This window comes from Balaenoptera borealis (genome assembly GCF_965194805.1).
Source record: "Balaenoptera borealis genome assembly, chromosome: 6".
NCBI lineage: Eukaryota > Metazoa > Chordata > Mammalia > Artiodactyla > Balaenopteridae > Balaenoptera > Balaenoptera borealis.
In genome coordinates this window covers 7,599,774-7,627,264 of record NC_138863.1, presented here as the reverse complement: position 1 = coordinate 7,627,264, position 27,491 = coordinate 7,599,774, and the positions used below count along the sequence as shown (strand labels likewise).

General features: G+C 56.3%; 1 protein-coding gene across 4 annotated transcripts in view; it reads left to right on the top strand.

The window, feature by feature from the left end:
- Nucleotides 1-27,491, top strand: part of DIS3L2 (DIS3 like 3'-5' exoribonuclease 2) — a 370,836-nt gene that overhangs the window by 341,403 nt on the left and 1,942 nt on the right. For 2 of the 4 annotated variants that reach the window (XM_082395568.1, XM_082395569.1), the window contains exons 15-19: nucleotides 22,207-22,390; nucleotides 23,108-23,194; nucleotides 25,981-26,128; nucleotides 26,505-26,635; nucleotides 26,804-26,908. In XM_082395568.1, the coding sequence (XP_082251694.1) occupies nucleotides 22,207-22,390; nucleotides 23,108-23,194; nucleotides 25,981-26,128; nucleotides 26,505-26,635; nucleotides 26,804-26,908 (655 nt within the window). Of the gene's footprint in view, nucleotides 1-179; nucleotides 223-18,448; nucleotides 18,640-19,191; nucleotides 20,110-22,206; nucleotides 22,391-23,107; nucleotides 23,195-25,980; nucleotides 26,129-26,504; nucleotides 26,636-26,803; nucleotides 26,909-27,491 lie in introns of those variants that run through there. The other 2 variants (XR_014245636.1, XM_082395570.1) reach the window with 2 other exon arrangements.

Here is a 27,491-nt window from a genome sequence, read left to right as displayed (position 1 = left end):
TCAGGGGCTGCAGCTGGGCCACCAGGCAGTGTACGCTCCTGTGGCGGGAGAGCTGAGAGGCGCCTTTTCTTGGCCACTGCACTCGGGCAGGAGAAAGAGCAGGGCTCCTGGATAAAGCCCTGCATTTAATTCGTTTCCTCCTCTGCTTTGTTCTTGTCCTCTTCCTTCACCTAAATAAGCAGATGGAATATTTCCCAGCAGCCCTGACAACTGCAAACCAACACTAACACTTCCCAGTGTTCCCAGTACTTTGGAAATGACACTCTGTGCCTGCACCTTGGACCTGATGCCAGTTCCTCAGGCTAAGGAGTGGTGTTACCTGAGAGCCTCCAGACCTCCCGCTGACACTGCCAGGTTAGAATGAAGAATGCCTTCCTTGTTCCTGGTGAAGCCCTTGGTTAGGAGAAAGGAGAGCTGGAAATCAAGGGGGAGGAGGAGGGGTTTTAGGGAAATTGGAGGCAACTCAGCCAGAGAAAGTTGCCAGAAGTGACCTCATGGGAGCAAGCCGGCAGCCGCAGTGGGCGTCTTGGAGTCGGCCGCTGGCGGTGCAGGTGGGAGCTCGCTGTTTTCCTCCTGCAGCCTTTAGTGTCGGGCTTTGGTGTGATGCAGGCATGACTCCTGCTTAAGCTGCTGGAATCAAGATGGTGATCAGTGAGGGATGTGCGTCTCCACTTCCACACCGTGCAGAGAGATGGTGGGGGGCTCCTGTTCCCTCCCACCACCTCACTCCATGCAGCAGCAATAGTGATATCCTGGGTGCCAAAATGCAGTGTTTCATTTGACCCGAGTTTTCCCCATAGGAAGGGAAGCGGGGGAGTATGAACACTCCCACTTATAGAAAGGGAGGCCAGTTCCCCTAGTGGTGCCCTGCCCCAGGTCAAGCTGTAGCCAGAGGCAGAGCCAGCAGGCTTCTCCCGGGGATACTGCCTCAGCCACGTGATACACGGCAGGGGTGGGGCCTGGAACAGCTACACAGAGTGATGCTGAACTTGCCTGTGGGTCCTGGGCAGGGAGGGCAGCAAGGCCTGGGTCAGCGAGACTGCCTTCTGTGTAGCTTACATTACCATTGGGTTACAGTCACCCAGTCTCCCACAAATGTAATGCAGCCCACAGGTGGCCAGGGCAGGGGAGCTCTTACTCAGCTGCGTTGAGTTAGCACCCTTTCCCTGCGTCTTGGGAGAATGGGGGGGTGGGGGGGTGGGGGGGTGGAGCCTGAAGTCATGCTGTGAAGCACTGAATTGTCTCATCAGAGGTTTCCTATGCTGCTGGGCCAGGGTGCTCAGCCCCTGATAGAAATTGCTAGCCCCTCGGCTCCTGCTGGCATTCTAAGGGCAGAACTGATCAGAGTGAGGAAATGTGGAAGCCAGCAGCAGTGGGGAGATTATACTGGGCAGAGGCCAGATGCAGACACATCGTGCACACTGGTCCATGTCTCAGCGCGTAGTGTGACTTAATATCCATTCCACTATTTTCTCCCGTAGTCCACACACTGGAAAATAGATTCTTACATAAACTCACTTTGTAAAACTTATTTTTGAACTATGACATGCATAGAGAAAAGTGCACAAGTCATGTGCATCTAGTTCAAAGAGTATTAGCAAACAAACACACCCATGTAACTATCACCCAGATCAAGAAGTAAAACATTTCAACACCCCAGGAGCTTCCAGCATACCCCTCTCTCCTCCAGAGAGGAATCCACCATCATTACTTCTAACACTATAGATCAGTTTTGCCTGGCTTTGAACTTCACATAAACGGAATCATTCAGTGTCTTCTCTTTTGTGTCTGACTTTCTTCTTTCAGCATTATGTTTGTGAGAATTCATCTTTGTTGCTGCATATAGTTCTAATTCATTCATTTTGATTGCTATAAGTCTTCCTTTGTATGAATATATTGTAATTTATCCAATCTGCATTAATTCAGTCAACATTTGTTTCCAATTTGAGGTTGTAATAAATAATTCTGCTTATACATGTCTTTTGGTGCACACATGCACATATCTCTTTTGAGTATATACCTAGGAGTGAAATTACTAACTCAGAGAAAATACCCACTTTAGTGGATACTGCCAAATGATTTTCCTAAGTGGTTGTACCAGTTTAACACTCCATATAAGATTTCATATATTTATTGGCCATTCAGTAGAATACCTTTTCAAATTTTGTGCCCATTATTCTTCTAGGTTTTCCGTTTTTCTTGTTGACTTACAGTTCTCTCTATTCTGGGTATGAGTCCTTTGTTGGTTATACATGTTGCAGATATCTTCTTCTACTCAGTAGCTTGCCTTTTTACTCTCTTTGGTGGTGTTTAAATGAACAGAAATTCTTCATTTCAATGTAGTTCAGTGTATCAGTTTTTTTCTGTATGGTTAATTCTTCTTATATCCCATTTAAGAAAACTATATAAACATCATGAAGACATGTTTGGTATTAGAGTTCTCCAAGAAACAGAACCAGTAGGAGATATATATATATATATATATATTTATATTTGTATATATATATAAAAGGAGATTTATTATGAGAGATTGGCTCATGTGATTATGGAGGCTGAGAGGTCCCATGATCTGCTGTCTGGTAAGCTGGAGAACCAGGAAAGTCAATGGTAACTCCCAGTCTGCAGTCTGAAGGCCTGAGAACCAGGAAAGTCAATGGTAACTCCCAGTCTGCCGGGAGGAGAAGATAAGACGAGAGGGCAAGCAGTGAGAGGAAAAACTCCCTCCTCACCCTTTGGTTCTATTCAGGCCTCCCACACTGGGGAGGGCAATCTACTTTATCCAATTCAAGTGCTCACAGACATCCAGAAACACCCTCACAGACACACTCAGAAATAATGTTTAATCTGGGCACTCTGTGGCCCGTCCAGTGGACATAGGCAATTAGCCATCAAAATATTCTTACATTATCTTCTGGAAGCTCTATTGTTTTACCTTTTCTATTTTAGACCATAATCTACTCAGAAATGATTTTTGAATATAGTACAGCAAGTTTCATTTTTTTTCCGTATGGACATCTAAGCGACCCAGCATCATTCCTACTGCTCCACAGGGCCACCTTTGTCAAAATGAAGGGTCTATATCCGCACGGATCTGTATCTGCACTCTATTCTGTTTCACTGATCTGCATGTCTCTTCTTGTGCCAATACCACACTGTCTTAATCATTGCACCTTTATTATAAGTCTTGATATTCAGTAGAGTTAGACTTTTCCACCTTGCTGCTCCTCAATAAAGGGCACCTAGCCTATTCTTGGCCCTTTCCATTTCCATGTAGATTTCAGAATCAGATTGTCAGTTGCCACACACATGCACACAAACTTGCTGGGATTTACACTGAGATTGCTTTGGATCTGTAAATCAAGTTGGGAAAAAATTAACCCTTTTATGATTGTCTTCTACTCCACAGACGTGGTGTATCCCACTATTTAGGTCTTCGTTAATTTTTCTCAGTAACGTTTCATAAATTTTTATGCAGTGGTCTTCTTGATTATCTCTCATTAGATTTACTCCTAGGTATTTAATATTTGTGATACTGTTTAAAATGGTATTTATAAATGTCCTTTTCTCTTTGTTGCTGATATATGGAAAGACAGTTTATTTTTATTGACCCTGTATCCAGTGACCTTGCTAAATTTATTAAATTCAAATAATTCATCTGTAGATTTTTTCTGATTTTCTCTGTACCCAGTTTTATTTTTTCCTTTCCAGTATCACACCATTTGTTTCTTTTTCTTGCCTCATAGTGCTATACAGTATTTAATGGAAGTGATGATAGCAGGCGTCCATGTCTTCTTTTTGATCTCAGAGAAAAGGGTTTTTACCACAAACTCACTTTTAAATTATGAAAACTTACACTAAAATTCCCTTTTGTATACATTTGATTTTACTTTTCCCCAAGTTGATCTTTCAATTCGAAGGTACTTTTAAGTTTGAAATGTGACAGTGGTGGGTTTTATACGTTAAGAGGGGGGCAAATGGAATATCACAAGACTGTGACTCCTTATTTTAACCTTGTGAGGAAGACTTTGCCTTGTCCATTTTACAGACGGATCACGTGGCTGATACAGCTGAGCAGGGATTGTAACAGACCTGGGCTCTGACTTCCAGCTACCCAAGAGAGGGTGCTTACGGCAGAGGCATTTGCTACTTCAAGTATCTGAACATGCCCTGCAGGAGGTGACAGCCATGGGCACCTTTCTTCAGGCTTAGAGCCAACATGCAATCCTGTGGCCCATTTCCTGTATGGGCTAACCTCCCTCAGAGTATCTCAGGCCTCTGTGGCCTGGGTCTTTTTGTGTCGGACCCAAAGCCCCGGCTGTTCTTACTACTCCCTGATTCCCTGGTAGAATATTGAATGTGTAACCCACAAGGTCACAAAAAAATACCACATTTGTCATAGGTTTCCAAGAGGAGAGCTGTTAAGCTACTTCACAGGTACATTGAACATCTTTTCCTTTTCCCTCCCCCAGACCTCCTTATATCACTGTCATCTGCACATCCGCCTTTCTCTGACTTCCACTGTCATGGAAGCAAACTGGGGCAGCCAAGTCTCATGCTGAAAGGAGCCCTCCCTGCCTGCCTGTGCAGCTTCACCTGCAGCTCTCCTCAGCCACCTGGCTGAGCCACCTGGCTGAGCCACCCACCAGGCTAGGTACAGCGCCTTCCCTGGCCTCTGCTGCCATTTGGGCTTTTCTCTGATGCCAAGGAGGTGGGCGGTGAGGATTGAGGGCTTTCCTTCTGGTCAGGCTGCTTGCGTTGTTGGGTAGGACTGTGTGTTTTTAAGCCCTCAGCTGTCCCAATTTGAGGATTATGAACCCTATGCAGACACACAGAATCTTTCTCTGCTGAGGTTTGGAGAGAGGAAGGAAGAGTACAAGGAGGGTAGAGACCCAAACCCAAACAGGCCCTGGGGCTGGCAGGGGCTTCCTGGGCCCGAGCCATGATGTGAGAGTGTCCCTTCCTGCAGCCCAAATAACTACCCAAGGATGACCCAAGACAGAGAATTCTAGGCCACCAGGAACTCTCGAAACTAAATACTTTGCAACTCTCAAAGACCTTATAAAAGAGAGTTCCCTTGGTTGATTTAACGCAGGGCCACATTAAGCAAACAGCGTTTTTTTCCTTCTCGTTAAATTTCCTTTGTACAGCTTTGCCGTTCCCTTTACTCATCTTTTTGCGATGGACTGCAATTCTGTCCATTCTAGGAACCTCCTAGGGCTGCAGCAATCCAGTGTGACTTGGAGTCCTTCAGTTGTTTTTTTCCAAATGCTCTTTGAGCATATGGTGACGTGATTTGACCAGTGAGAGAGGATGGGGAAAATTAGCATTTTTGTTTTCTCTGTACCTCTCTCTATCTGCCATATATATACCTTTTTCAGAATTCCCTGGCACGATCTGTGTCTTTTCTGCCACTCTGGGTATTTGTCCATCCACAGATTCCCATCCCAGAGGAAAGACTGCTCTTTGGCCCCTAAGGCTAACCTTTCTAAGTTGATGGCTCAGCTGTTTAGTTTTTAAACCCAAGGAGGGCTGTCCCTTTCCAAGACTTTGAGGAGTGCTAGAAGCTGGTGATATTCAGGCCAGTCCCATTTGATGAGCAGACCCACTCAGTTCCTGGCAAGAGCTGCCTGCCGGTGGGCTGCACCAGCCTCTAGGGCACGTTCAGATACTTGAAGTAGCAAATGCCTCTGCTGTAAGCACCCTCTCTTGGGTAGCTGGAAGTCAGAGCCCAGGCCCAGGCCACAGAGGCCTGAGATACTCTGAGGGAGGTTAGCCCATACAGGAAATGGGCCACAGGATTGCATGTTGGCTCTAAGCCTGAAGAAAGGTGCCCATGGCTGTCACCTCCTGCAGCTGCCTGGCAGGTAACCAGAACGTGCTTGGCTCTCTAGCTTTTGGCTGTGCTCTCTGTGGGGAAGTGTTTCTGATCTGTCTTCACTGCCACTCCCCGACTCTCTGGGGCATTGTGGCTTTTTCTTGGTGGTTGGGCAGGAAGCCTCCAGAGCCTGAGGGGGTTGCTGTGCTTGATGACAAAGGCCATCAGTGGATATAAATCACTTAGATATAAATCACTTTATTTATTGAAGAGGAATTGAACACGATTACTCTCCCTTCTGAGCACACTTCTCCAAAGGGGGGCACTCAGGTGGGCAGAGACCTCACAGAGTGGCCAGAGCAAGTGCCCAGCTCATGCCCGTTGAGTCAAGCAAAAAGCAAGTGGCCAACTTATGCAGCTGCTCTGAAAACCCAACCCAGCAAAGCCTAGCTGAGATGCAGAACACACAGCACGCCGCTGACTGCAAGCTGCCCCGGGCCAGCCCCACATGACCCCACGACCCAAGGACGTGCCAGGGGCTGCTGGGCCAGGCTCCAAGGTTGAGGATGAGTGAGACACGGTGTCTGCCCTCCAAGCCCAGGAGTGGGCCGGTGTGGCAGAGGACGTGGCTCGTTTCCTGGGGTCGATGAGGACCTCGCTCCCATCACCCTGGAACTGAAGGGCTGTGGGGAGCGCTCAGAAGCAGGGCCCACCCAGGCAGCAGCCCTGCACTCGCCCGGCACCATTCCTCTGCTGGGTGTCCTCTCGACGGTGTCTCCCTCAGTGGTGGGCCAGCTGTGATCTTCTCTAAACACCTTCGTGTTTGAGCTCTCTGGAACTTCACAGAAGGAATTGCTCTTGTTTTAATTTATGGACCTATTTTTTGCTTTGATGGTGTCCACTGGACATCATGTAGCCCTTTTTAATAATTTAGGATTATTCACAATGTTTATATGGTGATACCAAAGCATTTTCCTTAGGCTCTACTGCGCTCTGCGGCTTTGCCTCTGCACTAAATACTCCCACGGTGCCGTGTGCTTTCACTCGACTTTACTGAGGCCCTGCCCCAACTGTCTTTGTGTCCACCTTTCCAGTCAGGGCCCGTTGTCACTTCTCTGCTGCTGCCCAGAGAGACACCGTAGCGCCTCTCAGCCGGCTGTGCGCGTGAGGTGCCGTGGGGGCACGGAGTCAGCCAGGAAGCCGAGTCTAGTAGTCAGAATTGTCGGTCAAGAAGAGGAAAGGGTCTGAGTGAGGAGCGAAGCGGGGACTTCCCTGTGAGTCACACTCGACTCCCGGCTCCGGCACCTGTGTTGGCCACCAAGGCTTTGTCTGTTGGTTGTTTCCTGGTTCTGCCCCATGTATCGGACACTCAAGATTGAGTATGTGGTTGACTTTTAGATAAGTGAGATGGTGGTGTACTTTTTAAATCAACTTGAACTGAATTGTTTAGTGCGTCTGTCATGTTGGGAAGTTCTTCCTTAGTTCTAACAGCCCTCTAGTTTCATCTCAGTCTGTTTCCTCTCATTAGTCTTCAGTGCAGATGAAAGACCAGTTAGCTGGTCGCCATCTTTTGTGTCCTAAATATTCTAGGAAACCGTCAGATTCTTCAGTGTTCTGCTGTTGAAGCTGAAGGAAGCCGTCACTCCTCTCGGCTTTCTCCTGGTGTATTTTCCAACTGTTAGACTCATCAAACCTAACTCTTACGTGGCCTCTGTGACCCTTTGCCTCCTCAGAAACACCAGCACTTTGCTGTGTGTCCTGTGAGGCAGGCTCCGCCTTAGGCTTCATGACCCATGAACTCCTTGCAATAGAATGGAGGAGGTTTTGTGGGTAGAGTGTGTGAAGGAATGCGTGTAAAACCACTTTCCTCAGATCCTCTGAGGGATCCATCGCCCAAAGTGCTGAGAACATTGCTGTGGGAACTCAGTAAATAAATGCCGGAGCAAAGAGCCAGTCTGTGACTAAGAAAATTCTCATGGGGAGGTAGGGGAGTGAGCATGTGTTTACCTCCTGACTCCCTAGGCCCAAGGGCTGGGACAGTGTGTCTGCCCAGCCCCTAGCGCAATGCCTGGAACGCTGCAGGTGCCCAGCAAGTGCTGAGTGAACATCTCCAGGGCGTAGGCTGCATTTGTTCTTGTCCCCCTTCGTGTTCTGTGTTCTAGCATTCTTCAGTGTTCTGATGACACCAGACTCTTGTCACCTTAAGGTTTTTATAATAATAATTACTAATATTTATGGAATGCTTAACAACATGCCGGGCCCTGAGATGAGAGCTTTACATAATGTGTCTCATTTAATCCTCACCCTGTGGGGTGGGAAGTGGAGGTTAGGGAGGTTAGCTGTCCAGGTTACACAGGCCGTGTATGGTGGACCCCCCCCCCCACCTTCCCTCTTGACTTCAACAAGCAAGAGCACAAGAGGTTGCTGCTGCCCACTATGCTTTGTTACAAAGCGAAGCTGCCCATCCGCAGGGAGAAGCCTGCCCTCCTGTGCGTCCTTCCCATCCAGGCCAGACCAGGTCTCCGTAGAGGCCTGAGGCCAGCGCTGGTCAGAGCCCTGATAAAGCTGAGCTCGTGCCGGGGAACCACAGGAATCTTCAGGAAGCCCTTATATATTCAGAGTTGCGTTACTTGCCAGATGGATCATTTCCCACTGCCAAACTTAGAAAGTGACCCCTCGGAAATTCCTCAGTGTGGAAGGAAGGGCCCTGAGGACGTCTGCCCACGTGCCTCGTGGGCAGAGGATGCATTTGCCAGTTGTTTCCTAGCCCAGATCTAGACACCTTTCCTTTGCTTGTCTAGCAAACTGTTGGACACCTGCTAGTGCCAGCTACTGGGCAATGAGAAAGATCCTCCCCACCCCGAAGCGCACAGCCCACAGAGGAAGACAGTTGTGTAAGGTGACATTCGCAGGTGGCGACGAAGGCCGTGGTGGAGGTATGCGCCCAGCCTCTGCATGCAGTTGGCAGTGGACACCACCCTGAGCTGTGCGCTGCCTGTAAGGTGAAACCAGCAGCCAAGTCTTTGTGTTGTTGCAGAATGACCAGATGGCAGTAATTCTGCAACACCCCAATGTGACCTGTGAGGAACTGGGCTTGAATTTCACAAAGATTTGCTGGGAAATGGACTGGCATAGACACCTCTAGCCAGGGAGCACGGTCTCTCTCTCCACAGTGGCTATGGGAGGACGGCCACAGCCAGGCGACCGCACAGGGCCCTGCAGGGCACTGGGCAAGGCCTCCTCCCAGGTGGGGACAGCTGGGCTGAGGCCTCTGCCAGGAAGAGCAGTTCTCACCCCGAGGGAAGCCTGGATGGAACGGGCCGGTCCTCCCAGTCACGATGGCTGCCCAGGCCTGGCCTGAGCTACCTGTGACGAAGCTCCCAGAGGCCATTGCTGTTGCAGAAATCTGGTCAGCTTCCCAGGTGCCGAGAGAACTGTTTTAGAGCATCTCTAGGTCCTGGAAAAGCAGGGCTCCCTCTGCATCCCAGGCTGCCCTAAAAGATGGACTTGGCCTGCAGAGCGGCAGCTCAGGAAAGTAGAACCGTGGGCTCCAGTCAGGCTTTGACATCCACTGGCCTTGCCGTCTGACTTACCATCAACCCAGCCTAATCCAGGTTGTTTTGGCCTTGGATCTAAGGTGGAGTTGAGGGTGGCACCTGGAAAGGGCTGAATTCTTCACACAGCCTGTATCTGAGAGTTTCCATCAGTCCAGAGATGCAGGGGTAGAGGTGGGGATGAAAACCAGCGGTCCCCTTGCTCGCCCCTGCCACCCCTCCCAGCGTGCGGAGGGAGAGCCGGTGCACCCTGGAGGTTGGCTGTGTGTGTGTCTAGGCAGGGACATGACGATGCTGGGGAAGCCCAGAGGCTCTGGATGGGAACAAATCCATTTAAACCACTCTGAACCTGGTTCATAAAACTGTGGGTCAATATTTTAAGAGTCACATAACTAACGAAGAGCTCTGCCAGACTCAACATACCGCATCCCAGTGGGTGATAAGACAAGCGTTAGTTCAATGGAAACAGCCCAGGAGGAGAAAGATTTTTTTTTTTTTATCTGCTAGTTTTCATATTTAGAGTGAGGTGGGCTGCTCTGGACAAGAGTATTCATTTATCAGGTGACCAACAAATGAGCCCCAGCCATACTGTCACCCTGTGTTGGATCTAAGTGATGACTATCTACAGGTAAGGAAGAATTTCATTAGAGCAAATCAGCAGGTCCCATCAGGCTGGCAGAAGCTGACTTAGGTTCTGTCTCTTGAGTTCACATGCCTGCCTTCCAGCAGGGAACAGCTGGAGGGAAGCTGCAGGAACCCCACTCCTAGGCCCTTCTCCTGGGGGTCTCTGCTTCCACCCCCCAGAACAGTCCTCCTTCCCTCTTTTCTGTGGAGCACCAAGCAAATCATGTCTCTGAAGTGCCTCGTCCATTTCCCAAACAGGCATTTGACATTGCAGCTCTTGGCCTGTCTAAGCCAGGTTGAACAGCACCTACACGTGCCCCTGGCCCTGGGACACAGAGGTAGACAAGGCCTGGTCCCCAGACAGGAAAACTGGCCTCAAAAGAGACAGTCGCAATCCAACAATGAGTTCTGGGGCTAGAATGAGCCCAGAGGATCATGGGCCAAGAAGGGTGATGCCTGAACTGAGCCTTGGAAACTCAGCTGTGACTGAGTGGAGGCAGGCTAGGGGTGGCAGGTGGAGGGAGCAGCCTGGAAGCCCCAGGGGGGTCCTAGGAAGCGTGGGTGCACGTCACCCAAGAGGAGGCCCAGAGAGAGATGCCAGTTTCCTCATGGCTGCCGGGGGAGCTGGGCTGAGGCCAGCAGCAGGTCAGTGAGACGTGCAGGGGCCGAGGGAGCTGCAGCCTTTGATGCAAGAAGCCAGCCCGCCCTTAGCCCAGCCCCTCTGAGGGCCCTTTACACAGTCAGGGGCTGGGCAGTTCTAACAGTATGGAACTCACCAGGGGAAACAAAAAGGACCAGAATTCTTTACCCAGCTCAGAGTTCAGTGAGAAAGCACCCTCTTGGGGCAGACTAGAAAGGCTTGTGTGAGGCTTGCCGAGGTGTCTCGGCAGCTCCTAGGGCAGGCTTCCAGACCAAGATGTCTAAGGGTCGAGCTGGCCATGGCGCCGAGGACGACTCTCCCCGCCCTTCTGACCCACTGGGCCAGCATGTTTCCATAGGTGGAACAGGAGTAGCGTTCGCCAAAAAGAGGTCCACAGATGAAAGAGACAGAACCTTCAAGTCTTTAGCCGACGACAGGAGAACTAGAGCAGTAAAAGAAAATGTGCTCAGCCCCTGTGCTCGTCCCAGGGGCAGCACCGAGACACAGAAGGAGGCCAGAGCCCCAAAGGCAGATGGGAGGAAGCGTTCACATGGGGAGGTGGCGGTGCAGGGGTAAGTCCTATTCCTGTCCTCTTGTCCGCCGAGCAGGAGACAGGCAGAGGTAAACCAAGGGCTAAAAATAAGACCTCCAAGGTTACAGAAATGTCCCAGCCCAGCCAGGCCTGGAAGTGGGCTTGCATGTTTGCTGGCCCAGTATGGCCAGCCTCAGGCACGGGGGCAGGGGGCCTTGGGGAAAGGCGCTGTCCCCCTGAGGTTGCTGGGAAGGTGGCACGCCAGGTTGAGGTGAGTGACCTCGGCTCCTCAGCTGCTGCAGCCCTTGCTGAGGGCGACCAGCCCTTGCCAGGTAGGCCTGGCAACCCCTCTCATCACAAGTTAGGGGCAGAGGACAGACTTCAGAGTCAAAAAGCCCAGTCTCCAGACCACGGCCCTGCCACGTGCTGGCTCTGTAGTCTACATGGTCACCATCCTTGGCCTTTCAGACACTCGGTTTCCCTGTGTGCAGATTACGCCTGACACGCCCCTTGCCGTGCAAGGTTTTGTGAGGATTCGATGAAATCACGTGCCCAGCCTGAGACCAGCAGTGGTTCCTATTTCCCTGCAGCCTTTAGTGGTCGTACAGCTGGGGCGGCGACCCTGCCCAGGGAGAGGTGCTCCCCAGTGGCCGTGAGGCCAAGACTGTCTCGGAGGTGAGCGAAGCATGCTCTAACGTGCAAAAGCAGAGGAGCTTGAGTTCCCAAGGACACGCGTCCCGTCCTCTCTCATCTAGCTGCCTCTTGTAGCGTGTGTGTCTGCGCGCGCGTGTGTGTGAGGGGGGGGGAGAGAGAGAGAGAACCCGTGCGTTCCACAACACCCGTATCTCTCGAATATTCTTGTACCTAAAGCCTAGTTTCTAAATCACAGTTGATCTCTCCCAGCGTCAGTGATGACCCACCGCGCTGGCCCCCACTGCGCTAGCCCAGGCTCTGTCCATTATCCAGGGCTGCCGAACCGGCCCCCACTTTTGGGCTGGGGCCTGAGAGGGACGCCAGCCAGGGAGTCCACCTCGGGCAGATAAGCCACTGGGGGCACCACAGCGGCTCCCAGAGGTGGCGGGGCTTCTGCGCGTCTTGGCCGTACCTTCTCTGGTCAGCGGTTCTAATTCCAGTTGGACAGCAGCTAGAAGTGGAGAAAGGCATGTGTGTCAACACCGTGGTGGAGCCAGCAAGCCCTAATTACCCAGCTCTTCAAGGCCACACGGCACAAACTGCCACCTGGTTCTGCTTAGGGGGAGTGTTCTGCCACGAGCGCGCAGGTCTGCCCTGTGCCTCGGAGAGCAGAGCCCTGAACCTTGGGAAGGGAGCGAGGCTTCTCTAGCTTCTTGACGCTGACAAAGGGCTTTCTGCCTGTCAACCCGCCTCCCGACAAGCCCCCTCCCCGCTCCCTACCGCAGCTACTGGGCCTCCCTTTGGCAGGGCCCGAGGGCCGCTCTGAACTGGAGCCTCTGGAGACGTCCTTTGAGGTAGAAAAACAAGCGGCTGAAACGTGCCTCCTCGCTGCAGCTGGGCCCCGCCCGCTGAACCTATAGGAAGGCCCTGGAGTGGATTCAGCCTCCCAGAAGAGGAAACCTGGCTCCGGCTTCACCCGCAGGGCCTGTTATGTCTGGCTCCAGAGGCCTTCTCCTCTGGGGTTTCCACGCCTGTGAACTCGGCCCCATTCATTTCCCTGTGGTTTCATGGGAATGTCCAAAACGCTCAGCAGGTTGCAGCGAGCCCAGGAGGAGAGGGGTCAGCGCGAGGCCCGGGCGGCGGCCGGAGCACCCTCCCCTCGGGCCTGCAGCGGGGTGCGCGCCGGCTGTGGATGGGCGCCCTTCCGTCAGTCTGCTGCATTTCCTTTGGTGCTCCCCCAAGCTACCCACCCACCCGGGAGACTGCCTGCGGCTCACTCCCTCCAGGCCGCCCCTTTCCGGCTCCGGGCTCCCGGCTCCACCCTGGCCTGGGAGAGAGCTGCACCGTGCTCCCTTCCCGTCCCCAGCAGCTTCCACTTTAGCGCTCATCCGGCCGCTGACTTCCCTTCTCACCGGCTCCTGGGCCCTTGCGTTTTCCACCACACTACACTCAATTAGGGGCTGCGGGGAGAGCAGCGGGGGGCCCCTTGAGGGTGGCCGGGGCCTCCGCTCCTGCCGGCTGCTCAGCCGCAGAGAAGGGGCCACGCTCGGGCGCACAGCCCTTGTGAGAGGCCCAGCGGCTGCCTTCATGGCCAATGTGCAGCCCAAGGGCTCCTGGCCCACAGTGAGGATGTGCCCAAGTGGGGAAAATTTAGTCTTCAGAAGAAATGAATTTGAAACTGGCTGGGAGCAATTGTTATCAGATTTCCAAGTTAGCAGTTTTCACCGAGAGCTAATTGAACTATCTCTGTAAGCGGCCTAATTCCATTTGGATGAGATTCCCGCAGAGTTGCGAGGAGTGCCCTGGTGGCTGAGGGCAGAAGAGGCTGTTCTCGTCTCTCTTGTCTCTCAGTTGGTTTTGATCTTTGAAAATGGATGCATTTTCAGGTTGGGGCGGCAGCCGTGCCACTCTGCCCCGGCTGCCCGGCTCCCCTGTCACTTCCAAAGCCACGTTCTGAGTGTTCTGGGTATGGAAGGGGTGGGTGAGCGTCTCGTCTGGTTAGCCTGGTGAAATGGACCTGGAGACGGAACATCCTTGGAGGCTCAGCCACTCTGGCCAGGCAGGGTTGAGAGTGTGGGTGCAGAGGAGTGGAGAGGCCGAGGGCCGGGGCCCTGCCTGTCGGCACCACGCTGGGCTGAGACCCCCGCCGCCGGGGCCAGCCTCATCCGTCGTCTCTGGGAGTTCTGTGGGAGCGCAGCGTAGCCCGCTTGGCTTGGCCAGCCCAGCGCTGACCTCAGTCTGGACTGTGCCTGCCCCAACCCTGAGTCGGCCCACAGAGGCGGCCCTGTCCCTAGGCTGTATTCAGGGGGCCTCTCTTGACCTGACGGGTATGGGCCCTTCTCTTCTCTCCTGCGCCCAGTGGACTTGAGAAGACGGTTTTAGGGCCAGTGCCTCGGGTGATGCCCCGCGGTTCCCTGGGTGCTCGTCACGCGCGGTCTCCCCTGGGGTCCTCCTCCAGCAGAGCGAGGCCCAGACAAGCCTCCTCCTCTCCACCCAAACCTCTTGGGCCGGCCTCCCCTGCTGGGAGCTCACGGCTGCGAGGATGCATAGCCTCTTCCCTGGGTAGCCACTTCCTGCTGGACGGTTGGTTGGTCTGCTACTGACCCCCAGGTTCTTTCCCATTAGCTCCTTAGCCTCTGAAAACATATTCAGATCTTCTGGAAACTTAAAACAGCAATCAGAAAACAGTACAGAGGCCCTTCTCACCCTCTCTTCAAACTATTATCTCTTTCACCAACAAATGTATTGAGAGGAGTCCACATGGGACCGCCTCCCTCACCCTTGAATCTTTGGTCTTCGGAATCAACTTCCCCACCCTCAGGGCCATGGCCACGGGCTCCTCCTTGCTGAGCCCGGCGGCCCTCTCCAAGGCCCTCTCCAAGGCCCTCCTCCTCCTCAGCTCAGGGTCTGCACGGGGGACAACTGCCCAGCTGGAACTGGTTCCCTCTTCTCAGACCATGTGGGCTTCTGGGCCACCTCGTCACCCTCTGAGGTCCCTCCCCTCCGCCCCTCTGTGTCCCGTGACCATCTCGCCCACTCCCAGAGCCTCACCTTACGTGTAGCTCCGAACTCGGGCCCGCCCTGGCCTTTCTTGCTGCCTCTGGCTGCGGCCTGCAAGCCCTCAGATTCGTCACCTGCCCCCTGACTGCTCCGGGCCTCTGGTCCCTGTGCCCCACTGCACCGTGTTCTCCCCTCTCATGGCCGTCCTCATTCAGCAGCCTCCCCCAGCTCCCCCGCGAAGCTCCCATCCTGGAGTCTGGCTCCCCAGGCCCCGGAGGGCCGTCCCCGCCCTCACCTCCTAGCCCTCCTCCCTCTTCCCTTGATTCCTTATTTTCCGAATATGGCTGATGCATGTTTTTCCCTCGTCCACACCTTTACTCTTTCATCCCTTTCATGTGAAGTGTTTCCCTCCTCTTGGCCGTCTCCTGAAATTGGTCTTATATGTGTGGGTGTATCTCCCCACCACGAGGCTGGGGGCTCCTGGAGGGCAGGCCAAGGCTTCCTGGTGGCGGCAGGGCCCGGGACATGGCAGAGGCAGCAGGGCGTCGAGGTCACACAAACTGGTGGTGAACCCAGCTGCTGGTTGCGAGATGTGGGACTTGGGCCTGGTCACCTTTCCTTTTTGCACCTTAAGCTTCCCCACACATTAGAAAGGGGTGAAAGCACCTCCCAGGCTGCAGGAGGATTCAATGGGCCACACCCAGGCTGTTGCCTGTCCTCTGTGGCAGGTGCTTGATAGATGTCTCTTCCCTCTCTCCCTGCACCCACCCACAGCAGCAGCTCCTAAAAGGTTTGAGGGTGAGTAAGTGAACAAACAAATGAATGGCTGTACGGGGGTTGGGTAAAATGACAAATGCCACCAGCTTGCTGTGAGGTGCTCTATAGACTTGGGGTATGGGCAAAGAGCAGGGGAAGGCTGTAGCTTCTTCCTCGGTGCTTGGGAATGATGTCAGCTTCTTAGGCAGAGCTTTATGTTTTCAACAACCTCTAGCAGCAAGTGTTAGGGGTCAGAAGTATATGCGTGAGGGCTGTGCCGACGCAGAAAAGGGGCTTTGTGGCAGGGCCCCGGCCCTCTCAACTTCTGAGTGTGCACCGTCCTGGGAGTCCTTCATCGCGCACAGATTTATTGAGCGTCTACACTGTGCCAGGCCTCGCACTGGGCCCAGGGTAGGCGGCACTGGGTGGGGAGGGGAGATACAGCCTACAATCAAAGGGGTGGTCACAGCAGTGTGGGCTAAGTGCTGTGATGGGATAGGAATGGGACTCCCAGGAGGCACATAGGAGCCAGGTGGGCACCTCATGCTGCCTCCCCAGAGGAAGGGACATCTGAGAAAAAGAGATGGGGGGAGAATGGTGTAGGCTTCCAGGCTAAGGGAACAGCAGTGCAAATGGACAGAAGCAAGAAAGAGCCCCAAGAATTCAATATGGGAACTTCCCTGGTGGTCCAGTGGTTAAGAATCCGCCTTCCAATGCAGGGGACGAAGGTTTGATCCCTGGTCGGGGAACTAAGATCCCATATGCCGTGGGGCAACTAAACCCGTGCGCTCAGGAGCCCACACGCCACAACTAGAGAGAAGCCCGCAGGCCGCAACGAAAAAGATCCTGTGTGCTGCAACTAAGACCTGATGCAGCCAAATAAATAAATAATAAATAAATGTATTTTTAAAAAGAATTCAGTATGACTGGAGTGTGAGGGTTAGGGGGGCAGCGAGAAGGGAGAGGTGACCCGGGCACATGACAAGAGGTGGCCTGGAGAACCTCGTTTTACCAGGAGGTGGAACTGTCCTGAGGACAGTGGTCACCCCTGAAGGGCTTCAGGCAGGAGAGGGGCATGACCTTCCAGATTTGCCTTTGAGAGAGAAAGCATCTCTCTGGGTGTGAAGACTGGAACAGCAGGGAGCGGCTAGAAATAGGGAGGCCAGTTGCCAAGAGATGGAGGCCTGGACCGAGGTGGTGGCATTATGGCGGGAAGCGTCTGGGATCTTGCTGTATTCAGCCCAAATCCTAGGGTCGGGGCACTTGCGCAGTATGCGTAATAATAATGTAATATTTATTTAAGACCAGGCGCTTGTCTATCGTATGCCCATTTTTTTCAGGGAAATAAATTGAGATTCAGAGAGGTTAAGAAATTTATCTGAAATCACACAGCTAGCGAGTGGCAGAGCTGGGACTCAAGGCAGGCTGCTGAGCTGGTAACCACTAACCTCTCCTCCTCTCCAGTTGCCCGGGCTGTGCATGTGCAGCAGGGAAGGAGGTGGGTCAGGACAGGTGAGGACATGCGCCTCACCATAGGACACGCCCAGCCGCCCAACCAGAGGGCCTCCTGTGGCCACGGACACCCCAGTTTCTTCATGGACGAGGATGGGCAGCCTTCCTCCGAAGAGGCAGACATTTCAGCCCATTTCCCTGTTAGCCGCTGTCTCACCCGTCAGAGCGGCCTTTCCCGAGCAGCATCCTTTAAGATGTGACACAGACGGTCTCAACCATCAGTGAGCAGTAAATGCCGCGTCCCAGTAGCTCCTTCTCACCAGACCCTGATGCGTGTTAGCATCTTAAAGGCAAAGGGATGTCCTATAATAAAAAATCACATGAACTAAGGCCCTAGCATTTCATATATAGCTATATTTTTTGTTAAGTAACGTTAACGCAGTTTGGCACACACCACTCTAGACAAGGCATCTCTGCTGCGTTAGGAGTGTGTGTACTTGTGTGTAGCTTGCTTGCGGTCTTTACCTGCCATCTGCCGTAGCAGGCGAGGCACTCCGAGGCCTCTAGGCTTGCTCACCTCCTCCCTGGGATGAGAAGCCTTCCCTCCAGCACCTGGAGGCCCAGAGCACAGGTAGGTGGAGTGCTGCGGAATTAGTGCTGCCGAGCTTGCATCCTGGCACGGCCCCCTGGCTAGACCTTCATCTGTCTGTCACAGCAGAGCCGGCCCAGCCCTCCAGGGTCATGGGGCCCCTGGTGGCACTGAGCTCCAGATGCTCAGCAGATGCCAGGCCTGAGACCAAGGCCCCGGCTCTGAGGATTTGGCTTGCGGTTCTGGAAGGTGATCCTGGCTGGTGGCCATTCCTGAGCCCTATTTAGAGCAGTTGTCAGGCAGTTGCTGAGATCCAGCGCCCGCCCCCCTCCCCTGCAGAGGGGAGTGAGCCCATGCCTGTGCCGTGCAGGGGCGGGGGCTGGGTTATGATCAGGGCAGGTACCCAGACCAGGGAGCAAGTCTGAGGCCAGGGCAGCGTGCAGGGCTCCATCCCCGCTTGGATTCACACCCCAGTCAGTATGTGCAGTTTGCTCTCAGAGGACAACCTAACCACCCAGGACAGCTTGGAGCATCTCTGAGCTCTGGCTGCGGGCCTGGGCATGCAGCTCTGCCCCTCAAAGGCAGGAGGAGATCAGGGTGAAGTGGGTGCTTGCTGACCGGTCAGCTGTGGGAGCGCCTCTTCTAATCAGCCTGCCTTCCCTCAGAGCGCTGTTCACTCTCCCTGACTGAGCAAAGCCCTCAGCCCCAGAGCTGGCTTTGGCCAAGGAAAAACACACTGAATGGGAGCCCAGAGACCCCTGGACCTTGGGCCGCAGGGCTGCCGTTTATATAAAGTAAGGCTCTTTCCTGCCCAGAAGTTGCTGGGTTCTAAACTGCTCCTGCCACGTCCCAGGTCCTGCGGCAGGAAGATGCTGGGCGCCCCCTGCTGGCCCGTCCGGGAACTGACCCGTGAGGAGGACCTGTGCAGCCCCGTAGGAGCGGGCCCCCTCGCTGGCCCAGATGAGAGCAGCGGCACCCACCTACCCACGCCCCAGTACTGGCCAGCCCGGCTCCCCTTCCAGATGCCCGGCCCCATTTCTGACGGTGAATCCTGAACTCATTGCAATCTGGCTGCTGATCGCTTGCCTTTCCCTTGGCCTTCCTGTTGCCACGCTGCTTGGGGGGACCTGCCCCATCGTTGCTGCGCCCTCCCAGCCACCCCAGGGCTGGACGGGCTCGGGCTCCAAGCCCTGCTCTGCTTTCTCCCACCCCCAGGCTTGCATTTCCTCTCCGCCCCCGCCCCCCACCTGGGGGTGTAAGAAGGACTTTGCGGACAGGTTGTGGGGAGAGGGTCCCTGCAGCTATCCTAGGACACTAATGAGCTGTGGCAGCACCGAGGGATCGGGCTTACTGCTGTGCCACCTCCCCGTTAGGTGACACTGACATTTTTCTGGGAGGCATGGGCCGTATCTCTGAACTGTCTTGGAGGGAGGCTGCCCTCTTAACTCCCGCCCCCTGTCCTGAGGGACGGGCTGAGACACTCAGGGATGTGGAGCCCCCAGAGGTATGAAGGGACCTGTCCAAGGTCAGCCCCTGCGACCAAAGCTTCGCAAGACTTTCAGGGTATCAGGAGCACACTTGTTTTCCTCTCACCAGCCTCAGGTGACTCGTGCGACTGTACTGGGGGTCGCTGGAGAAGCAGCTTGACAGAGGACCGTTATCACTGCCTGGGGCTTCGGGTATCAGCCCCACCCTCCTGTCCCTTCCCGGGGTTCTCCTCCTTGTATGAGATCCGGAGGCGGGAGGGCCCCTGCAGGAAATAGGAGCAAGAGCACGACTTCTCATTAGGAGGCTCCCTGAGCATTCAGTTCCTCTGACCCAAGGGGTGGGGGGGGGAGCTTAGAGAGGGCGGGGCACAGGCCGGAGCCCCCGCCCCTCAGCCCTGCTCTGCTGCTTGCCCTGCCCTAGCCCGAGCTCACACAACCCTCCTATGGGGCCATGCTGTCCCCTGCTGGCCACACTTGCAAAACGCAGCCCAGGGTCAGCCCCAAGGTTACCGATGCTCCCTCCTCGCCCAAGCCTGAAGCTGAACTAGACCGCAGGCCTCCAAGGAGCAGCCTGTGTGCCCCCGGCCCACAGTGATACTGGCACTGCATGGGGAGACAAGTCTGGAACTGCCCGGCACACGATCACGTGTGCTGAGTAGGCAACAAACAAATGGCTGAATTGTGCATCTGAAGCATTTACGTGATGAAGCTCTGCAGGGTCTGACCAACAGCAGGCAAGACATCAAGTCAGACATCAACCTAGCAGGACTTGAGACTCCTCTCGAGTTGACAGGGTCTAAATATGAAAACCAAATGTGAAGAGTCAAAGGGTGCTAGACTGTGACACAGGTGGCCCTAGACAGGCTGACCCTTGTTGCCAGGTATCTAATCAGGCAGTAAGTGCCCAGGAGGGATGGAGAGGCCCTTCAGGGAAGACATGGAAAGGTCAAAGGAAGGTGACAAATGGCAGGGATGGAAATCACAGGGCACCACGAAGAGACCCCAGGCTGGCCATTTAGCATGGAAGGTAAGAGAGAGGAAAGCACCTCCTGTGTCTTTTTTTCCGTTTTTTTTGTTTGTTTTTTGTTTTGTTTGGTTTTTTTTGGCCCTGCCACGCGGCTTGCAGGATCTTAGCTCCCCAAGGACCAGGGATTGAACCGAAGCCATCGGCAGTGAAAGTGCGGAGTCCTAACCACTGGACCGCCAGGGAATTCCCAGCACCTCCCGTGTCTTGAGGCTGACGTCACGCCAGGCACAGGGTCTGCTCTTGAAACATGTTTTACTCCTGTTGGTTTTCACAACCACTCTGTGAAGCAACTGCTATTATTATCCCTGTTCTACATTCAAGAAAATAGAACAGAAAAGGTCGGTAACTTGTTCAGGGTCCTACAGCAAGAACATGCTGGAGCTAGGATGTAGGCCTCGCTCAGGAGGTTTGGTGGTCGGGTTCCAGCGCATGAACTCGAGGGTTTTTAGCAGGAAGTGATATGCGCAAGGACAGGTTTTGGGGTGGGAGGCAGGACGGCCGCTTAAAAGACTGTTGCCGCAACCCAGCGGGGAATGAAGAAACTCATTCCACACACAGGCCTCCTGCATGGCGGAAGGGCCACTGAGACCTGACCCTTGCAGTCCTTCACCCAAGCCCTTCCCCATGGTGGGTGGCGGGCTGGGGGTCGGCCCACCACGGTGCCCACACGGGAGGACCTAGGAGTGCAGGCCATGGGTGGGCCTCCTCCCGAGGTCCAGGCCTGGTCCTGGTGGTGCCTGCCCTGGGGCATTCCACAGCCCTTCTTCCTCATAGGGTGGGCTTTGCAGGGAGACAGACGTGCTCTGGGCGACAGCCCGGCAGACCAGAGCCACCCCTCAGCGTGGAGGCCCAGCCTGGGGAAGGCGGGGCACTGCCCACTCACGCTCTTGTCCCCCCGCTGGCTGTTTCTTCCCAAGAGCTTGGGGAGGGGGCGAGGCTAACCCCAAGCACTGCCCACACCTCCAGAAGGGGACGTTCATTTCGGGCCTCCAGCTGCTGCCAGGCCTGCCGGAGCTTCCTGCCTGACCTCTCCTGCCTGTGTGGGAGAAGCATGGGCTTGACCTACAGCCTAAAGCTTCAGATTAAAGGCTGGGAAGAGGCTCCCCTAAGCTGGGCAAGGCCCCGAGGGTCTCCCCAAGGGAGGAGGCTTTCCCCACGTAGGGCACCAGCCCACACCCACGCCCCTTCCCGGAGGCTTCAGCTCTTGTACACGTGCCTGGTCCACTTGTCCTCCGCGGCGCCCTGGGCGGGACAGCAGCACGTGGGCTTCCTGCCCCAGATCGGGGGGCTAAGGGCGGTGCTGACCGCAGCGCTGTGACGCAGCGTCCCCCTCCACCTGATTCCTGCCCTGTGGCACACGCTGCCCTCCCCCGTCGGTCCCTGCTCCGCCCTGTGGCTCTTGACCTGCTCTGGAGCCACAGCCATTCACACTCATCGACCCTAATTACACTCAGGCGAAGCGGGCCTAGAGGGTTAACTCCTAGAAGGGTGCCTCTGTGGTTTGAACACCTCAGCAACGCCTTTGTCTTGTCCCAAAATGCATGGCTTTCCTCTTGCCCTCTGTGACTCTGCTGTTCATCCTCAGAAACACTCATCTTTCCGGGGGGAAAAGAAGCCACGTACTCCTGGGAACAGGGGGCCCTGGGTCTGCGCGCCTGCTTCTACACACCCCCTTGCAGAGTCCTCTGGGTTCTCATGGCCTGCCCGGGCATAGTGTTTTCTTACAGCTGGACATGCCCCCCCAGTGTTCTGGGAAGCTTAGTCATTCAGCAGAGATCTTTACTGAGCACCTTCTCTGGGTCAGGCGAGGTCCCAAGCACCAGGGCTACAGCGGGGAATAAGACAGGCACCATCCCTGCTCTCCAGGATCCCCATCTAGTAGGGGACACAGCGCACGAGCTAACACATCAGCAGAGAAGAGTACAGACTGGTTAGTGCAGTGAGGGGCATGAGCAGAGGAATGAGGGAGAAAGCAACTTGCAGGAACAAAGTAGATCGGATGCCGGGAGGGCATCTTGAAGCTGAGACAAGGGTGCAAGAGAGCCAGCCAGCAGTGAAGCAGGAAAGAATGACCCCCGCGGTCCCTCCCCACTGCAGGCTCGTGGAAGAGTTCATGCTCTTGGCCAACATGGCTGTGGCCCGCAAGATCCACCGCACCTTCCCCGAGCGAGCCCTGCTCCGGCGGCACCCCCCACCCCAGACCAAGATGCTCAATGACCTGGTGGAATTCTGTGACCAGATGGGGCTGCCCATGGACTTCAGCTCTGCAGGGGCCCTCAATGTGAGTGCTGGGAGCACAGGGGCGGGGGAGGCCCTGCTTAGGGAAGGAGGAAGAAGGCCTGGAAGCCAGGGCTCAGCAGCCTCTGCGTCCCACCAGGGTCCGTTACCCTTTAGCCAGATCCCCCCCACCCCAAGGGAGAGGGGAGGGCCTGGGGACAAAGCCTGCAACTCACGGGGCCTGGCGGGGAGCCCGGGAGACCGAGGGAGTCCCCTCAGGGCTCAGCTGTGGGCAGGGCCCTGTGGCCAGGGATGGGCCGGGCTCGGACCCAGAGGCTTTCAGTAGGGGCTGGGATTATTGGGAGCCAGAGGCTGTTTTTCATGGTAAGGGGTATCAGATGCTGCCCACCTGGAACTGAGCAGCATAGGGCTCAGGAATCCATGGCCTCGGCTCTCATTCCACAGGAGGGAGACTGTCCCCATCTGTGCTCCAAGCTTGGGGTGGCTGGGGAGCTGCCTGAGGTCAGACAGCTGGAAACCAGCCTGCCCAGGCCAGCCAGCTAGACATGGAAGGACTGACCTCAAGCCAGGACCCTCGAGGCAGACCCAGTGTGGGACACAGTCTGGGGGCTGCCGGCCCCCCTGCGCCCCACCCATAGCCGTCTGAGCAGGGCTGGGCCCCTTGGCTGACCTTTCCTCCCCAGGGGCAGATGATCAGTGGGTGATGGGGCCCCAGAGCCTCTCCCCAAGCCTGACTGCACATCACATGGGTTCCTTCTAGAAAAGTCTGATGGAGACATTTGGAGATGACAAGTACTCACTGGCCCGGAAGGAGGTGCTCACCAACATGTGCTCCCGGCCCATGCAGGTAAGGAAGGGCCAGTCCTCCATCCTCCCGCCTCTCCCTGGAGCACCCATGCCTCCGCGGGCTCGGAGCACCTTAGGGGAGGTTTGGGGAGGATGCCCCCAGGCAACACCCAGCACAGGTGGTCCCTGGGCTCCTGAGCTTGATCTGCTACCTCCTGCTCAGACTTGCCTGTGGGCTCAGTTAGAGGAGACATTTCAAGCCCCGCTGCCCTGCTGCCCCCCTGCATGGCCTCTGGGGCTCTTGTTTCCTGGCAGCAGGCGGGGAGCCCCGCCAGGGCACGTCCCAGGACTCCAGGGCCCGGACCCCACAGACCAGACCAGCTCGGGCAAGGGAATGGGGCCTGGTCAGCAACTCATGGTCAGATGGGGCCCCTGGAGAGGAGAGAGAACATTGGTCTCCCGGAGCAGCCTGCACAGGGGGGCGGTCCTTGGCCCCCACTGTGGCTTGTGGACCCCAGGCAGAGAAATCTCCCTGTCCCAACCGGTCGGGAGAGAGGGAATCAGGCCGTGAGGCTGTGTCTGCAGCTAGAGGACAGGCCGGCCGCCTGGGAGGTAGACAGTGGGCTTGCTCCTGGCAGCCAGTCTCAGCTCTCCGAGGCCACGCTTCAGCCCCTGTGGGGCTGAGCGTCTTGGGAAGGAAGCACCCCCGTGGACTGTCAGGTCGACGGGAGCTGTGGATGCTAATGGGTCCAGCGGTGGCCCCAGCCCGGCTGGGAGCAGTGATAGACCGTTGTTCAGGGGCTCAGTCACTGGGCAGGTTCAGCCTGTTTCCCAAGAACCAGATCATCTCAGCTGGTCACAACTGACTTGTTTTCTGAGACCTCACAGCTCTGCCAGGAGTGGGACCATCGGGTCCGTTTGGGTCTGGCTGCCGTTACCCTGCCCCCAGTCACCGATGTCTGTCCCGCACCAAGCACTGTAGAGCACCCCCCATGGAGAGGCGGGCCGTGTGTCTCTGGCCACTGGGCTTGACACCACATACAGGTCTGATGGAGCTGCCGTTCCCTGCCCCCAGCCTCTGGAAGCCATCCACCTGCAAGGCCAACCCAGCCCTGGAGCTCCAAGGAAAGGAATCCTCTCCTGAGTCACCCAGAGCCTGAAAAAGACCGGACTTCTCCTGGCCTTGCCTGCCGGTGACCTCAGAGGCCAGCCTTTGCCTGGGGATCTGATGTCAGGGAGTGACCAGAGTGACTGTGGCGCCTGGTTTCCTGTCTGTGTCCCAGTGCTGGGTCCTCACCCATCCCACGCTGCCCAGAGGCGCCTTCGCCACCCAGGAGGGGAGCCGGGGCCCTCTGCCCTCCTCACCCCAGCTCGTCTGGGGAACTGGCCCACTTCTGAGAACAAGGTCCAAACGTGGCTCACAGTGGAGGCTGCTCCCTCCCTCAGTGACTTACCCGAGATGTAACCCAGGGCCCAGCGAGAGCTGGAAGGGAAGCAGAGTTGGGTAGCCGAGCAGGGCACCACCAGCTGCGTCCTGGATTCCAAGGCCGTCATACACAGAGTAACCGGAGCCGGCTGTCCATTTGCACGAACACACGGGAGGGTGTGAGGGTGAGCAAGCAGCAAGGGAGGGAGCGAGCGAACACACGAGGGTGTGACTTTGGCCCGGGCCGAGGAACCTGGTCACTTGCTCCCAGGCAGCCGCGGGTCCTGGATTCCCAGCCCTGAGAACTCAGGGAGCCCAGGGCAAGCGGCTTCAGGGCCCGTGGCCAAGGCCCTCAGCACAGCTGCACCGCGCGGGCCAGGCTGTTTGCTGGGCCCCTAGAGAAACTCAGCGTCTCTCCTTGGGCCACAGTCCTAACTCCTGCCCTACAGGAGGGCCTTTTGAACTCAGAGCTCTGGGTCTCTGTCTCAGGACAGGTTGTCAGGGACAAGAAGGGCTGAGGCTGGGAGAATGGCCAACTGCTGCCTCCCTTGGCTGGTGAGAGGTGGAGTATTGGGGGCACAGACGTGCTGGGGTGCAGGCGTGGCCGTCAGCAGGGCAGGGATCAGAACTAGAGGGCAGGAGGTCGGCTAAGACCCAAGGCTGGACCAGGGCCGGAGAGGAGGAGCCAGGCGCCCGTTTGCTCCGGGTGGAGGGCATCCTGGACCTTCTCTACTGCCTCCCGTTCTGGCCACATGGTGGTGCTGGGCTTTGTGTCCTGGCGAAGTCCTGCAGCCCCCAGTCCGGCATGGCCATGGGCTTTCTCTCCTGCTCCCATTTCAGTGTAGCTCTCCCAGCCCTGTCCTGGGGAGGGGGCAAACCTGAAACAATCCCTTCCTCCTGATTCCTGGCAGTAACGGCCCTTAAAACTCAGCAGTGACCGGCTGTGGAGGAGGATGAGTTCCAGCTCCTCCCCAGCTGTCCTCTGACTTCAGCACAGGGTCTCCCCTCCCCTCCCCTCCCCGAGGGCTTGGGTGGCAGGTCCCCCAGGGCTCTGAGGGAGGAGACCCTTCAGCATCTTAAGGGTTCCCAGCAAGAAACACACAGCCTCTCCCCCCGGCCCACTCCACTTCCGGTCATTGGCAGAGGGGCGCTGGGCAAGACCTGACCTTGCCTTCAGCAGGAGAGGGGCAAGAGCACCCATGGTTCTGCCCAGTCTCATGGCAGCCCCAAGGGTCCCCTCACACAGAACAGCCCCTGACGTCCTCGGGCCTGCCCAGCTTTGCTCAGCTGCCCGCAGCCTGGCAGGTGGGTCCACGCCCCTAAGACTGCCCCTCATGAGGCTCTGAGTCTCCCAGGCTCACAGAGCACACCCAGCCCGCACCCAGCCTGGCCAGGCTCTGAGGTCCGCCCCACCTCCCCAGATGGCCTTGTACTTCTGCTCGGGGGTGCTGCAGGACCAGACGCAGTTCCGCCACTACGCCCTCAATGTGCCGCTCTACACGCACTTCACCTCTCCCATCCGCCGCTTCGCTGACGTCTTGGTGCATCGCCTCCTGGCCGCCACGCTGGGTAAGGGGTGCAGCACAGGGGGCGGTGCCAGCCTGTGCCCAGCTAAGGGCTACTCCCCCCGCCCAGAGTGGGTGCCCAGCGGCCAGAGGCCACACTGCCATGACTGTGAAGGCTCCAAGGGGTGGGCAGCCCAAGCAGTAGGGGAGCCTGTGCCAGAACCTCCCCTGTGAGCATGTGCTAGGGGCTCGAGGGCCCTCACCGTGGCAAGCCCCCCTTTCTCGGCCCTCCCAAGCTGGGCATCAGGGAGGCCTCAGCTCTGCGCGGGGCTCCCAGGCCCCATCTGACCCGGGCCAGGGGCACCTTGCTGCCCGTCACCCCGCCAAGGCCGGCACACACAGAGCACCCGCCAGTGGACCCCCGATCACTCTCTGCCCAGGCTACAGGGAGCTTCCAGATGTGGAGCCCGAAGCCCTGCAGAAGCAGGCTGACCACTGCAACGACCGCCGCATGGCATCCAAGCGCGTGCAGGAGCTCAGCACCAGCCTCTTCTTCGCCCTCCTGGTCAAGGTGAGGCCACCAGCCTGTCGTCCCTCCCCTTCCCTCCACCCCACCTTCCCACCAGGGCACCTGCTCACAGGGAGGGCTCCAGGGGTCCGGGGCCTTTGGCAGCTGGGGTGGGCCCTGGGGGGAAACTGCATCCCCTGGCCGAGCCTTGGCTGGAGCCCTGCCCTGCAGGAGAGCGGCCCCCTGGAGTCGGAAGCCATGGTGATGGGCGTCCTGAACCAAGCCTTCGACGTGCTGGTGCTGCGCTACGGGGTACAGAAGCGCATCTACTGTAATGTGAGTACCGGGGGCTGCCAGGGCCAAGGCTAGGGATGTTCTGGACAGGCAGAGGGAGCACCGAGCTGCGTCCACTTAGCACGTTCCCTTCCCACCTGCCTGTCCCTGTTCCCGCTGCTGGGTCTCCTCCCTGTTTCCCCAGCATCTGATGGGGTCTTGGCCCAGGGACAGCCCTCGGTAGACACGAGCAGGCAGGATGGGAGCCCAGGCCGAGGGCCCTGCTGTCCCTGTCCACAGTGAGGCAGTGACACTGCGACCCTCGCTCAGCTGTGGGTTGTGCTGGCACCAAGTTCAAGCGATGGGTCCTGCCTCCTGCCAAGACAGCCAGCCGCGCCTGCCTGGAATCAGGGATCCAGGCCAAGGGTCAGGCTTGGGCCTCTTTCCCAAGGACTTGAGCAACCAGAGATCAGGTCCATCCATAACCAGTATAGGAAGCAGGGTAGGCAGGCTTCGGGAGATTTTTTAAAGGAGCATAGGGGAAGCAAAGACCAGAGAGAATGGTCCGTAGCCACTCTGGAAGCTGTATCCCCTGAAAAGAAGGAAGAGGCTAGCCCTTGCCTTGGTCCTGCTCTGGGGGGTGCTT